The sequence below is a fragment of the Eschscholzia californica genome, unplaced genomic scaffold, assembly GCF_041429995.1.
Source record: "Eschscholzia californica isolate CP2 unplaced genomic scaffold, dmEscCali1.0.p SCAF_6, whole genome shotgun sequence".
NCBI classification, from domain to species: domain Eukaryota; kingdom Viridiplantae; phylum Streptophyta; class Magnoliopsida; order Ranunculales; family Papaveraceae; genus Eschscholzia; species Eschscholzia californica.
Window position 1 is genome coordinate 16,076,264 of NW_028238483.1, and position 16,562 is coordinate 16,092,825.

Below are 16,562 nucleotides of genomic sequence, written 5' to 3' on the forward strand. Positions count from 1 at the left end.
AAGAAAGAGAGAGAGAGAGAGAGAGAGAGAGAGAGAGAGAGAGATTAGAGAGACTTTTATAATATCTGTAACATAAAAGCATCGGTCTATGCTAAAAAACAAAACATGGGTATTTGGTTAGGCAACCTTAGCAATAATTTTTTTCCAAAAGCATATATAAAACATGATCTTAACATTGTAAAGAGACATTTCCAGAAACAAAAAAGAAAAGAAAAGAGAGAGAGAGAACAAAAAGAAAAGAGAAATGATGAGAGGATCAAAGAAAAATAGAGACAGAAATAAAGAGAGAAAGAGAAATGAAAACATACACTCAAAGAGAAATAATAATATGAAGAGAGAGAGAGGGAGAGAGAGAGAGATTAGAGAGGCTTTTATAATATCTCTATAACATAAAAGCATCGGCATACGCTAAAAAACAAAACATGGGTATTTGGTTAGGCAACCTTAGCAATAATTTTTTTCCAAAAACATATGTAAAACATGATCTTAACATTGTAAAGAGACATTTCCAGAAACAAAAAAGAAAAGAAAAGAGAGAGAGAGAACAAAAAGAAAAAAAGAAATGATGAGAAGATCAAAGAAAAATAGAGACAAAAGTAAAGAGAGAAAGAGAAATGAAAACATACCCTCAAAGAGAAATAATAATAATAAGAGAGAGAGAGAGAGAGAGAGAGAGATTAGAGAGGCTTTTATAATATCTATAACATAAAGGCATCGGCCTATGCTAAAAAACAAAACATGGGTATTTGGTTAGGTAACCTTAGCAATAATTTTTTTCCAAAAACATATGTAAAACATGATCTTAACATTGTAAAGAGACATTTTCAGAAACAAAAAAGAAAACATTGTAAGGAAAGGAAGTTGAACTCAGGACCTCTTATGTGCATGAGAGGGTTATAAACCAGCTAGGCTACCAAACCTTCTTGGTTTTCTTCCTTGGACTTATTTCTAAATAAAGAACAACTTAACATTGAATTTCATTAGAGAAGGAGAAGCAGATATGACATCTCTTAGTCTTCCTCTTTTGTGCTATCTACTATTTTTTTTTTCTTGGAATTTGACTTTAACCAACGATAGTCATTACAATGGCGTAGAAACATCAAAGACGTGATAAGCACAGTAGCTGTCAGATTAAACAAGAACAAACCTAAAACCCAACTAAACTATGGTTTAAAATCCATCTACATTATTTATGCCCTAATAATCCCAAATTCAATAATCCAGAGATTCCGCCTCCTCTGGAGATCGAACTCGGGACTTTTGGAGTATATCTCAACACTTTTACCACTTGGGAAACCAAGTGATGACTACTACTTTTCTTCTTGTATTTCTCTTTTCCACTGATATTATTCTTCATAGTTTTCCACTTGGGCAACCAAGTGTTGACTACTACTTTTCTTCTTGTATTTCTCTTTTCCACTGATTTTATTCTTCGTAGTTTTGTAGGTAGATTTGGAATACTCACAGAACAACCACCAGAAGAACACCAAATTACAAGGGTTTAAGGTATACACAAGATTGAAGTTTTTTTTTTTTTTTGAATTGGTAAGCGTGTCTCGAACCCTTGACCTTTAAGTTGGAAGACTTACCTCTTACCACTTGAGCCAAGGGTTATTGACCACAAGATTGAAGTTCTAAGCAACCTAATGTAATGTTTGTTAATTTCCTCTTGTAGACATGAGTATTAGATATTTTAGCAAAAGTCGTTAAATACTTCAATCCATAGTTGCACGGAGATATACCATAAAGTTCTTTCCCTTTTCTATTTTGACGAAAGAATAGTTGTGTGAGCATTTCTGAATTTCTTGTTAGGATGAGATACATATCACATATGCTTAGGTTTTTTTAGCAATTGCCCCAATAAATAGTATTAACTTTAAGGTGAGTCGTGCAAATTGGAAATTTTAGTGCCTGATTAACTTTAAAAGTGAGCCGTGCAAATTGGAAATTTGAGTGCTATTAATGTGTGACATGAAATTGGAAAGATAGGTATTGTAATTCATGTACCATTTGAATATAATATGCAAACTCAGAAAGAGAAACCCTTGCTGTTTGAAAGGTAACTCCATGAATTTAAACGACCGAGAAAAAGTATTAGAAATTACCAATAACTAGAGCCGCAGTTTTATCTTTCAGACCATTTGAAGATATCAGAGTGAATTTGATCACCACCCAAATCTTCTCCTCTAGCTCCTGCTGCTATTCTGACAACATCTTCAATCAGTGCGAAATTTCCCATTATATCAACATGAGCACCACTCAGGGTTCCCCGACCTTCAAGGAGATTAGCTGGAGGTTCATGATTATATTCCCGGTTATAAGTTTTGATTCCAGAAGGATTGAACCGAGTTTTTCCACGCCAACCTTTTGCACACATGAAACCTGAACTTAAAACCGGAACAGTTTCGTCCCCATCAACTGTAAAAACTCCAGCATTAAGACATGTCTGTTCATTTCCACCCTCAGCTGAGGTATCAATCTGAAATGGAATATGGCATTCGGCAGATGGGGTGGACTTGTACACGTATGCCCTCTCTGTGGGAATTCCAACACCATACATAGAAAATATCTCCATTTCAGGGGCATTTGGTAATCTGCAAAAATAATCAACAAACGACGTACGATTTTTTAGAAGTAATTTGCCAAGTTGATGGACCACAACCAGTCATTAGGCATACACGATCATGTTCATTGGTGATATCAACTAAATAGGACAAGCAAAATCATGTTATAATTTCTTTAATGCTTTCAACAACTCTATTATAAAGAAGAACAATCAAACGAAGAAAAGCATTAATGGAAGTAAACAACCACATAAATATAAACGAGATTTACGTGGTTCGATTGGTGAGACTTACTCGACAATGAACAATTCAATAATTTATTATTTTAGCTAAGTCAATAGTTTTATGTTTTCTGAAAACTTCATAATCTCCGTGTTCTAATATTTTGCTTCAGCGCATCCATCTTTGATTACGGGGCATGTAGGTTTGGTCAATAAGAGTTGACTCTAAATGTCATAGAGGGCAACTTGATTTTAAAAACCAAAAGTCAACTTGTTTATCTTTTTACACTAAATCTTCAGCTTCACCATCACCAACGACCAGCCGACCATTTTTTATCATCACCCCCAAGTTTTTCTCTCCTCTTGTTTTCTCTCTGTTTCGGCGAAGGGATGCCTTTCCTTCGCCGAAACAGAGAGAACAAAGGATAAAGGGACAAGAAAAATGGTGGGGGTGGTGACCATCGGAAGTTGGGATGGTGGTCGGAGGTAGTAATGAAGTATTGAAGATGTAAATTAGGAAAAAAAACACAAATAAGTTGATATTTGCACTCAAAATCAAGTGGCCCTCTAGTCCATTAGGGTCAAATAAGATTGACCAAAATCTACATGCCCCAAGACCAAAGTTGGATGCCCCAAAGCGATGGCCTTTGTTTATTTAGAAGTTTTTAGGTTTTTGGAAACCTCTAATAGTATATCATGAGGGTTCTCTACAAATTTTAGGGAGTTCATCAAATAAAGTATTCAATAATATTTTGGTTTTTCTACATGGTAGAAAGATTTTATTAGTTCACAAGCTTGAGCCGTCGTTCTAGGCTTCTTACCAAGCTTTCCTCTACGTCATATGAAAAGGCAGTTTGAACGTTAACTTAATCTATAGACCTGTTAAAAGTTTCAGTTTTTTTGTCAAATCGAAGAATTACCTTGTTAAAAAGAAAGAAAAAAAGGCATGCTATTCAAACATCACAGCTAGCAAGATATATACAGAATAAATTGCAAAAGTGCTTACTTTGTTTCTAAAGGATTTGACCAATATTTGTAGTGATTGTACTCTGGGTCATCCAAATTCTCAGCTATTCCATGTGAGAAATGAACATCACCACGCTTCATCATCTTCGGAGCAACGAAATGAAGCAAATCTGAAAGTTCTCCGGCTGTGTAAGCTTTGTAGTCAGCAACAGCCTTAATACCCCCAGAGCCCATATCACTGTACTCCGTCCATATATCATCACAGGTCGCATTTCCTAGGTTGTTGCCTTTAACAGCACCCTGAATGTTACAAACAACTAAAAGTATAAGTAAATAGTGTTAAATAAAAATAACTAAAAGGTGAATTACGCGTATATCTGTCAAAGTTAAACATGCTATAGCACAAAGCAAACACGTCTATATGGTATCCTAATAGAGGAATCTGGTTTAAGACATAAAAAGGAAACACTAAAATCAATACTTTCTATTACCTTACAGAAAGTGCCCAATAAATAGCCTAAAGAGTTGAGTTCAGGGCCTCGAGTCACTTGGCTAAAAACTTTACTACGCATATAAATATATGAATTACGTAAATTTGTGACAATCAATTTCTTATTTATATATAAAATACAAGAAAATGAAAAAGAGAAACAAGAAAAGGGACTCGACGAAGTTCCCTAAACTCAATTTGCGTACGGAGGTAAGTCGATACCTAGTGGATACATATAAAACATCATTTTCGAAAATTGGATTGACAGCCATACTTGTTTCAGCCACAGAAATCCTAGCTCCATATTTCATCACAATCGACAAGCCAATTCTTCACACCATGTATAGAAATACTAATTGTTCTCTAGAATCTAAGCACTTTCTCAGACGAATATTTACCGTGAAAAGCTATTGCTCAAAGCTTTTGTTTGTATAAAACATGGATGATTGGAACATTTATAAGCTTATCTACAAGATTTCCAACTTTTACCAAATCTGAGTGAGAACATCTACAAGGAGAAGCTCAAAACTTGATGAAAACTAAAATAATAACCAATTAAGCGCATTTAACTGCACTCTTAATAATGAGAATATAATCAGATATGAAACTAGAAAGTTACCCTAAACTCTGTCCTCTTAATCTCGGTTGATAGTGCATCTGCTATATCTTTTCCAAATGATATAATTCGTCCATAATTTGCAGTTTTTGGTTGCTTATTTGCAGCTAGTGTCATATTATGGTCTACAACCTGAGTACTCTTTTTCAAATTGCAATCATAGCCTTCTTCCGGTGACCAGTCAAGACCGCCCCAAATTGTCTCCCCGCCTTTTGGTAACATAGACATTGTTGAATCCCATGTTCGGGTCATCCTCATTAGATGTTGTAGAGTCTGGAAATGGAAGAAATCCATGTCCAAAACACCCGGTGCAATTGCCCTACATAATGGAAGCAAGTTAGTCAGGAGATGTTACATCAACTGAAAAATCGTTAACTACATCTAGAGTTTCTTTACACGATATCCTACTTGGTACTCAATAAATTCATACTAAGAAAAGAAATGTAGTAGATTTGACAAATGAATGGAGAAGACTCAAACAGTTGTATAAAGTTGTTTCCAAAAATGCAACCAACAAAGAAATCAATTTCAACTATACACACGCTATCACTCCCCGTGTTCCAAGAAGTCGCTCTGTTTCTTTATTAATTTCTTTTGTACTATATATGTAAAATTTGAATGGTAATTACAAAAGATATAAACTTTCCCCATATAAAGAAGTCTACTCTAATATCTATGTTAATTTGAATTTATAATTAATATGCATGACAAATACATAACAGTCTATGAATCACTTCGTAAACTAGTGATAAAACAAGAATACCTGGCAACAGCAACATCTTTGGCTTCAGAAGAAAAAAGCCCTGAGACAGCTTTTGGAACCCCTAAAAATGGTCCACCAATGTTCATTACTGCTTTTATATGTTTAGCACACCAATCTGATCCACCACCACCACCAATAGGAGCTGGTGCTTCAACCCATTTCATGAAGTGCAAAAAGTACAAAATTCCCATGGAGTGTGGTATAATAACTGCCTTTTTTCCACCAGTTGAACTTACCATGAGTTCTATGTTACTCTTAATCCTGCTTAGAGTTTGATCCCGAACCTATAAGTTCAGTTATTTAGAAACAATACACCCCAATGGTAAGACAACAATAATATAAAGGAAAAGTTGATGTTGCATGGAGTGCTATAGGGAAGTTCAAGTCATGCCCATAGGGCATCCATTGATATTGTCGACTTTAGTCTCTTGGGATTTCTTTAACAAAAATAAAAGTCTCTTGGGATTTATAATTTTCAAGAAAGCATTAAATCACATGGGGATCCAAGTGTCCGACCACTTATTCTGTGGAGTTCCCTACATACCCACACCGATGTGGGATTGTCAACCCACCCCAACCCCACCACCACACCCCTGGTGCGAAGAACACATTACAACAGATTGTATTGATGACGTGTTATAGGAATGGTGAGGGCATTCAACCACTTACCTTGTTGAGTCCTCACATATTTCCCACCAATGCGGAATAGGTCCGCGATCGCACGTAAAAGGAAATATGAAAAAATAAATAGGAGAAAATCCAGAAATAAGCTTATATATAGGGAGAAAAGTTGATAAAATCATCACCTCGGTGTTCTGAAATGATAATCTCCAATCATATGCAGCCATATACATGGTTTTCTCTTCATAGCCGATTCTTGCCAAATTTGCAATCAGAACTGCCCAGACAAAATAGCCAGGTGCAAAGTAATCTGCTGCGACAAGTCCTGAAACAGCCCTAACTCTTATACCAGAAGGATCTAGCCCAGTTTCATTGTCCAGTGATACATGTTCGACCCAGCACAACGGTCTGCAAAATATCACATGAATTATATAATTAACAGTTTAATCGAAATGTTATACCATTTCTGTTAAAAATTATCACTTAAGAGTTGTTTCATTGAGATAAGCAAGGTTTCTTAAGACTATTACCAACATAGGAAGAGGACAGAATTCATATATGCAAGAAAGAATCATTGCAATTTTGATCCTTTCCTTTTTCAGAAAACACCGCACCAACTATAACTGAATAAAGACTACATTAAATTTGTCAACTAATTCATTTACAAAATCCTGATTTTTGACTTTCTAACCAAACGTATCACGTAGGAGTTGCGTCATGAAGGAAAAAAAATACATTTTCCAATATTTAAAGTTAAAACCTAAGAGTCCATTCTCAAAAATTGTGTTTTAAAAATCTAATTCTAGACAATAATCCTCTTCACAAAGTAATTAAAAAGATTTAGCACAAATAAAGTACAAATAACAAAAAAGTTCACCAAAAACATAAACCAAAATTTTCAACAATTCTTCCTACTTTTGACTAATCAAAGATCAACTTTTTTCAGCAATTGTACTAATTTCAAAGTTTCAACAATTACAAAAGGAAAGAGTTTCTGTTTTTAATCATGTGCCAAAAGGGCACACATGATAGGAAAACCCCTTAAACTTACTTTTTCAAGGAACCAATATATATGTTGAGAAGTGCCTTGAATATGAGTTGGCCATCAATATGGTTAGGGAACGGATGGACGGTTCAACGTTTCGAGAATTATTCTGCGAGTGATTGTAGAACGAAATCATGGAAGCGTATATAGGCTTTTGTTGTTATTTATATATATAAGCAATTGCAGAATCTTTTTATCATCGAGTTATTTTTCGTCATATAACCGAACCACGTGACCTCTTGCGTTTTGACGTGATTGTTTATTTCCGTTATTAACGAAAACAGTATGAAATTGGTTAAATATATCATCCCTAAGACTCTTTACCTAATGAACTTTAACAATATTATAACTAGTTATCACCAAAAGACAAAGAAAAAAAGGAAAGAAAAAGAAAAAGTTGGTACCTTTTATAAACTTCACCAAATGTACCACCCCAAAGACGCTTCCTAAACAATCCATCAGCACAACTACGCCCTTCCCAAAGCTCAAGACCACCTGTAACAATTCCAGGAACAAATACAACTGGATGTTTCGCAATTAAACCCTCTTTCTGCAATTTAACACCTGGTGGATCTGGTAATGGTCCTGTAATTGCCTCTGTTACATATTGTGGAAAAGAAGCTGGCATTGCATTATAAAGGAACAATAAAAACCACCAAATTGAACAAATTAAACCTATAAACCAACAACAATTATCAACACAAGACCATCTTTTCTTCTCACTAACCCTCTTCTTAGTTTTCTCTTCTTCATCATCATCCACAATCTTATCTGACGAATCTGGGTTCTTTTCTGGTACTGAAGTACCCTTTCTTCTTCTCAATATAGACGACATTTTCAAATGGAAAATCCGAACGATTTTATCTTTAGATAATCTCGTTCGGATTAACCATTAATGGTGCAAGAGCTGGTCTATATAAAACCCTAATTTTGATTCAGCGAGAATGTTGATGAAGAGGGGAGTCTTTATTGAAGTAGGGGACCGGAGGAGAATGGGAGGTCCGGTTAGTTATTTTGGTGGCTTTTATGAGGTTTGGACCGTTTGGTTTAGAAGATAACGTCGGACCCACCATTACCAATAGCTGTTCAATATAAGCCTAGTTGGCTGAAATCTAACGGCTTAAGACCTAAATTATTGTTGGAAAAGATGAAAAAGGAAAGAAGATGTTTCTCGTGGAAGAACGAATCTATCTTCTTTTTCTTTTTCTTTTTCCTCGTGGAAAATGAATCGTTCTTAAGTTCCTTGAACACCACAATAGGAATGCCGTTATTTTCTTATGAGTTATTTCCTAAATAGCCCTCACCTCTGTGACCAGTTTCTTGTCTAACACCCTACTTTATGAAAAATATTCAGATGGTTTCCTTTTCTCAGTTACCGTTAAATGTTCGTTACACTCTCTCTTCCATCTCATCACCTCTCTGCCACCTTATCTAGCACGTCACATCATCGTCTTCACCGACGAAGGTCGCGGGCCGAAAATTATGTTCGTTACACTCTCTCCTCCATCTCATCACCTCTCTCTGCCACCTCATCTATCACACCACATCATCGTCTTCACCGGCGAAGGTCGTCGGCCAAATTTGCGGCCTGCGACTTTTAGACTTCAATTTTTTTCTCTCTCTCCTCTCCTCTCTCTCTCTAAAAAAAATGAATTTTTTTGACTTCTCTCCTCTCTCTCTCTCTCAACACTTAGGTGAAGGGGTTTCCTTCGCCGGAGGTTCAAGGTCTGTTCAAGAACAAACCTTGAACAGGTTTGTTCTTGAATGGACCTAAGTGTTTAGAGACAGAGAGGAGAGAAGTCAAAAAAAGAAAAAAAAATAGAGAGATAAAAAACAAAAAAAAAATTGAAGTTTGAAGGTCGCCGACCGGCAACCATTGCCGGTGAAGACGATGATGCGGTGTGATAGATGAGGTGGCAGAGAGAGGTGATGAGAGTGTAACGGACATTCAAAGTTAACTGGAAAAAGGGGGTCATCTGGGTATTTTTCATAAAGTAGGGGGCTACGGAGGAAACTGGTCACAAAGTTGAAGGCTATTTGGGAAATAACCCTTTTCTTATCAAAAAATTGGCAAAAAGGTCCTCCAAAACCTCCCTAAATCCAACAACATCCAAACAATAAGGTGCATGTAAAGATATCACTTTTTTTTTGTCAAGTACTTTTTTGTTTTCCCGAGATTCTATAGGCGCTCCTCATTATTACTTAGATTTCCTCTCTCTCGGCGCGTTCCACAGATTAGGCAAGTCTGGGGACACTTGGCCTGGTCTAATCTGTGTTGGGTTTGAACAACACAGACTGAGTCCAGTTTGAGTGTCTTTGGACTGATCGGTCCAAGGTCCACGAGAAGTGTCAAGAGTGAAGGCGGACTTCGGTAAAAACTATTTTCACTTTAACTAACTAATTTGTTTGGTTGTTAGTATTCACAGTGCAAGTAGGAGGAATTTACAAAGTTGGGTTATTTTTTAAAAAATTTACGGATATCTCCACTTATATAAAAAAAGAATTATTTTGTATTTATAAGCAAATGACTTAAATTTAAAGAAAAATCTCTGAAAATAGTCTATCAAATAAAACTTTAAACCTAAAACTTATAGTTGAACCCTTGAAATCCCATGTTGAAATCAAAATCAAAATGTATGGTTTTGTTAAAGTTTTCAATAAATCAAATCTATTACTATTTTTGATGTTCTTTTTGTTGAATTGAATAAGTTTAAGACTTGTTGTATTTGTGTTGTTCTTGGTTTGATTACAACATGCGTTTTTATATTTGAGATAATTTCTAAAAAGGTCAAAATAATATTGAAAATGAGTAGAAAAGCACAAAACATTTGAAAATTATTATTCAGGTCAAAAAGTGTGCAAATACTAAAATACCCCTTTTTGTCATTTTGTGTAACTAAATTCTTTTATTTTTCTTTAAACTTTAAATCGATATAACTTTTGTTTGAGATGTCGGATTTCTATAAAAATTATATATTTAGAAATGATTTTTCATTAGCTTTCTAACAAGATCCACTTTCAATACTTTTTTTCGAAAAAAAAAAACCCAGAAAAAAACGCCGTTTTTTTCCTTTACGTTTTTCTGCAAACGTGTTTGCAACAATCTGTTATGCAAACGTGTTTGCAACAATCTGTTATGCAAACGTGTTTGCAACAATCTGTTATGCAAACGTGTTTGCAACAATCTGATCTGCAAACATGTGTTTGCAACAATGTAAACTGCAAACATGTGTTTGCATAATGTAATCTGTTTTGCAAACAAATGTCTGCAAACATGCGTTTGCAACAATCTGTTTTGCAAACAAATGCTTGCAACAATCCTTAAAAGAATTTTGGAAGTCGTATAAAATACATATCGAGGACCCAACTGTTGGAAACTTGGGGCCAAATAGGAAGCAGGACAACATGTACAAGAAACAAGAGAAACCGTATTCATAATCAAATAGCGACCATTCTTGCAGTTTAAAGCTCACAAAGAAAATACAATTGTACATAGTGAAAATAGATCGAAGAAACGAGAGAATTCTAGCAGGTTTGCACTTTGTTTTTCCTTTTTGTGATCCTTTTTGCAACATTAGTGAGAGCATAAACTGTTTGGCAGAATGCAACAACTTACTCTAACCTTTTATACTCAATCATTAGACCACACCGTATTTTGTTTTTGAAGGAGTTTGTACTTGGCTACTTGCTGAGATTAGAAGAAAAATGAAAATCGAACTTTTGTTGATAAGGTTTTGAAATTGCAGTTCTGTTTCCGGACTATGTTCAATGGAAACTCTACTTTATATGTAGTCCTTGTTCTCCTTCTTCTTCTCAGTCATTGACACTTCTAGGGACACCATAGAAAGACCATTTATTATGGATTAAGATAGTTAAGAACAGAAGGATAATTGATTAACCTACCAAGTAATGTTGCTACAACTACCAAAGATACTAGTTGTATACCTTCCATATGACTGAAAGTTGTATTAATGGCTAGAAGCCACTTCTGCCTTTCACCCTTCATGCGCACAACAAACATTCTCTTGTTAGGGTCTTCGGTCAGTTTTGCCTCGTGGGAAACGCACAAACTGCAATTAACAAGCCAATAACCACGCAACTGAAACACCAATAATAACCAAATGAGCTCTATCCATTTGTTAATCTCTTGGACAATCAAAAGGTGAGAGCATTTATCCATGCTAACATGGATTGAACTCACTGTCATGAATACACCCTAATATTAGGGGCCACTACATAACCTCCAACATGATAAACACCTGAAAATTAACACTTGTCGTCTATACAACAACCTAATATTTGTTGTTATACTTAACCCTAATTTTGTGGTCGAGAGCTCGAAATTGAGAAGCTTGTACCATGTTGAAGAACCGATATAGGCTTATGGAAAGTGAACGGTCAAAATGACTATGAATTGAAAAAGTTTTCTATATCCAACACCGTGATACCGAATAACATGTGTGTGTTCGTGCAATCAAATGCCTATCCAATCTACATTAAATGAGTAGTTTCTCATGGAATTTCTAACTGAAATCTCACCATGCTAGGTCAGAAATCCAATATAAAACATACTCGGTTTCCATACCCACCTTCACCATCTTGTGTACTAAGTGATCAAAAAAGAAATCAAAATGATGGAAGAGCTCTTAAACATACCCATTACTGCATACGAATTTGGGCAACTTCCACTTTTTTTTACTGACATTCACTCGTTTGCCCTTTACAGGAACTACAAAACCCTAAGTGGCACATATCAGCTCCAAACTTTTCAATATTAATTGAGATGACCAAATCACAAGAACCAAATTCAATTGTTAGATTCCTACTAAAAAGTTTGTTATGACCCCATAATTAAACATTTCAGGTATCATTTGAAATCTGAATTCCTCATTCACACTTACAATTTATCAAGGACGAAATTATCAATCACTATACAGATGAAGCAATCATATCAATTTGGGTATCTTAAACTCCTAAAATCAGAAGACCCATAAAGCCAAAACTAGCTAATAACTTACCAAAATCACAGATGAGAATAAAACGTCTATTGATTAAGCATGTTCTTCAAACGTCTATTGATGGCTAAAGAACACAGATGTTGGAGAAGATTGAAAAATAAGAAAAATCGGAGAAAAACATCGAAAAAGAAGGATTTGAAGAACAGTCGAAGAAGAAGCATGAAGAAGTAGAAGAGAGAGAAACCCTAAAAAAATCGTGATGTGTTTTTGTGGAAAAGAAAGAGAATTTTAATGGGCAGGGTATTTTGGGAACAAAAAATATAGAAAATGACCTTAATGACAATTACTCATATTATTTTAAACTTTGTGTATCATTAACTATAATATTTGGGCAACTTTTAGTCAATAGAAAAAAATGTAGGCTTTTTTAGTTATTATAATATTTTTTTCATCCTAAACAGTCATTTTCTCTTTATATTTTTCTCACTAGAAATTTTGGGTTATTCAACACAAATAAAATTCGGGCTTCTAATAAAATAAGACTTATGTTGGCTTTAGCTACAGTTCAATAGGTCTTTTTACTGTATAAAGTTTGAGCTCGTGCCAATTGTGAAAAAATGGGATGGTGCAGATGATAATTTTCGGTAAAAACACATTGTTGAAGATGATAAATTTTTTTCATATATTGGCGAAAATTAATAAGGTTTTGTTGTCGTGTGTTGTTTATCTTTTTTGCTATTTTTGTCGTACTTTTAACTTTCTTTCGATCCTAATTTAATATGAGTTAATTCCTATTTGGCCCCCTACTTTGTGACCAGCTTCCTTCTTGGCTCCCTATTTCTTGTAAATTCAATTTTGACCCTCTTTTTAAGATAAATTCCTTAATTACCCCTCCTACAAATTATATGTTTCAAAATAAAAATAAAAATAAAAACCCTCCACCTCACATTCCTCCACCTCACCTCACTCTCTCTCCACCTCACCTCTCTCTCCACCTCACCTCTCTCTCTCTCTCCACCTTACCTTTCTCTCTCCCCACCTCACCTCTCTCTCTCTCTCTCTTCCCACCTCTCTCTCTGTCTTCTCCGACCAGGTTGCCGGCCGGAAAATTAAAAAAAAAAAAAATTCACCCTTTTTCTCTATCTCTATAAACTCCGACGAAGGAGTTTCTCTTCGCCGGAGTTCTGGTCTGTTAAAGAACAGACCAGATCAGTATGTTCTTCAACAGACCCGAACAGGTCTGTTGAAGAGAGAGTGAATTTTTTTTTTTTTTTTTTATCTTTTTAGGTCGCCGACCTGAAAAATTTCTGGCCGGCGACCTGGTCAGAGAAGACAGAGAGGGGTGGGGAGAGAGAGAGAGAGAGGTGAGGTGGGGAGCGAGAGAGAGGTAAGGCGGAGAGAGGTGAGGTGGGGAGAGAGAGAGGTAAGGTGGAGAGAGAGTGAAGTGAGGTGGAGGGAGGTGAGGTGGAGGGTTTTTTATTTTTATTTTGAAACATATAATTTGTAGGAGGAGTAATTAAGGATATTTTTAAAAAAGAGGTCAAATTTGAATTTACAAGAAATAGAGAGCCAAGAAGGAAACTGGTCAGAAACTAGGGGGCCAAATAGAAATTAACTCATTTAATATTCATAAATTATGAAGTCTCTCCTTTGTTACTTATTTCTTTAAATTTATGTAGAGGGATGAATTTCGGAGTTCACCACAAACTTTATCACTTTTTTTCTTTTTTTGTTGAAAGTCACAAACTTTATCACTTCATACTTCATTACTTTGTTATGATGAAAAAGTGGTGTTCATCGTTCAAAGCACCTATTGGTCGAAAAGTTGGGTCCTTGGGTATGAGATTTTGCCGTAAATCTATTGGTCGAAATTTTCGTTGGAAAAAAAAAAAATAAGAAAACGATTTTAATCTATAAATTTAAGGATTTTTTAGAATAACGACCACCAAAAAAATGTTATTTTACCTGTAACCATAAGTTTTCACTGGAACGGTTGTTCACACACCACCTTTTAACCCCACTTTCATCTGCCCTCTTAAGCTCGTCGGCTACTACCTCCACACAGACAAATTCTTTGTTGTCTCACTTTATCTCCTTCCCCCTCTCTTTCCAGCTCCCATATCTCGTCTCGTCTTATTTATATAGATTATTTTCAAAATAATTTTGATTTATTACTAATTTTGAAACAATTAACTTTACGTTCCTATATCCTTATGATTGGTGTTTGTTAATGTTCTTTTGAATGTGTTTCAGTTTTCGATTTACGAAGAAAATATCGGTAAAAAGCAACAATAAAAGTCATTTTCTTATATCAGATGAATTTGTTATTTTTTTTAACTTAAATGTGCCCCACATAAAAAAAAAAAAACTTGCCCTTGCCACTGGACCCAAATGCTTCTGATCATACTAGTCCATGAGTCTGATTGGTCCTTGTGCCACTGGACCCAAATGCTTCTGATCATACTAGTCCATGAGTCTGATTGGTCGTTGGATCGTGATCATCACGATTTATCACAACGATCTGATTAACATCTGATTATGACCGTCAGATCACAATAGTCAGATCTAGATTCTATTTTGCCCGTCAAATTGGTTTTGGTATGATAAAACAAAAGTGCAAAGTGCGTCATAAAAGCGCTCAATGCGCCCTAAACGCCCATACACCCATGTTGTTTCGACGATTGCAAGCTTATCAAAATTACAAAACACGCCCCAATTAGAGATATAGATTCCAATAATTGCGAAATTCGATTTTTGATGGAGTTACTGACCAAAATTGGGGAAGAGGTTATGTCAACAGCCTGTGTGCTTTTAGTAAAAAAGGGTTTGGGTGGTGAGATTGACTAAGAACGGGGTCGGGCTTTGGGTTTGGGTTTCTGTGCTTCATGGGTTCGTAGGCAGCCCATGGGTACACATTTACTTGGAAGTTGGAACTTATTAAATTAGGCCAGCGCTTTGGGGAAAGCTAAATAGTTTCCGGGGTGTGAAATTTTATTTCCGGCCGGCGACCAATAAGACAAAAAAAAAAAAAATTCGCTCTCTCTCTCTCTAGAAACTCCGGCGAAGGGGTTTCCCTTCGCCGAAGTTCCGGTCTGTTCTTCAACAGACCCGAACTGGTCTGTTGATCTGTTCTTCAACAGACCACTTCGGTCTGTTGAAGAACAGATCTGGTCTGTTCTTCAACAGGCCAGATCGGTCTGTTGAAGAACAGACCGGAACTCCGGCGAAGGGAAACCCCTTCGCCGGAGTTTCTAGAGAGAGTGAGCGAAATTTTTTTGTTTTTTTTTTGTCTTCATGGTTGCCGGCCGGAAAATTTTCCGGCCGGCGACCTAATTGGAGAAGATAGAGGTGAGGTGGAGAGAGAGTGAGGTGTGTGGAGAGAGAGTGAGGTGAGGTGGAGAGAGAGTGAGGTGGGTGGAGAGAGAGTGAGGTGAGGTGGAGAGAGAGTGAGGTGGGTGGAGAGAGAGTGAGGTGAGGTGGAGAGAGAGTGAGGTGAGGTGGAGAAGTATTGTGCTTTCCCCCTAAATAAAATTGTCAAACAAAATTGACCAATTTTTTACCAAGTCTTCACACCCCGGAAACTATTTAGCTTTCCCCAAAGCGCTGGCCTTAAATTAGTTCCCCTTCCTCATTTCATAGCCGATAAGAATATAGTATCCAACACACAGTACTTCATATAGTATCCAACACACAGTACTTCATAAGAATTGATAAGAATTTAATACTTATTGTGTGTATTCGGTACTCGACTTTATTACATGATTAATAGATTCCTTTGCAATCTTAAAGTCTTAATTATTTTTTTTATATTAACTATGTTTTAATTACGTCATTTGATTTTCTAATTTTTTTTTTGTTGCAAAATTTGATTTTCTCACTTAGGACAACATTCTTAATTGATGATGAAAATATATTTATAACAAATTTTGTAACAAAGTCTTACATATAATAATATAATTTGTTGTAAACATAAATAACTCAATCATACGTCTCCTGTTATTAAGGTTCTAATTAACTTATTAAATTTTTTAATTTGAGTATAATCTGCTTAGTTAGTCGTAAAAATGATCTTGTAAGGCTGTGACAGATCTTAAGATAACCTATAAGGATCCAATATCCGATGGCTCATACTTTTTATAAGTTCTGGTTTTCGATCTTTCTGATATAGAACAACAACCATTAGGAACCAGAACCATAATTTTTAATAGGTTTTCGATCTTTCTGATATAGAACAACAACCATTAGGAACCAGAACCATAATTTTTAATAGGTTTCGATTATGTAAAGTGAAGTATCTCGAGCTGAACCGACCATTGAT

The 16,562-nt window shown here is 35.7% G+C and overlaps 1 protein-coding gene and 1 long non-coding RNA gene across 3 annotated transcripts; both read right to left on the reverse strand.

The window, feature by feature from the left end:
* Window positions 1-1,941: 1,941 nt before the first annotated feature.
* Window positions 1,942-8,504, reverse strand: LOC147532000 (phospholipid:diacylglycerol acyltransferase 1-like). Its single transcript, XM_086645701.1, is given in 7 exon segments — window positions 1,942-2,134; window positions 2,137-2,594; window positions 3,792-4,051; window positions 4,861-5,176; window positions 5,621-5,904; window positions 6,427-6,649; window positions 7,691-8,504. Coding segments are annotated over 7 exon segments (1,995 nt in total). The 5' UTR covers window positions 8,122-8,504; the 3' UTR covers window positions 1,942-2,111.
* A 2,194-nt stretch (window positions 8,505-10,698) lies between these two features.
* Window positions 10,699-12,535, reverse strand: LOC147532001 (uncharacterized). Of its 2 annotated transcripts, XR_015228050.1 has the most exons (3): window positions 12,305-12,535; window positions 11,232-11,385; window positions 10,699-11,115 (listed from the first exon to the last, which is right to left on the reverse strand). It is a non-coding gene; the product is annotated as an uncharacterized LOC147532001 (long non-coding RNA). The 2 variants fall into 2 exon arrangements; XR_015228049.1 differs by having other exon boundaries at window positions 10,699-11,385.
* Between the last annotated feature and the right edge of the window lie 4,027 nt (window positions 12,536-16,562).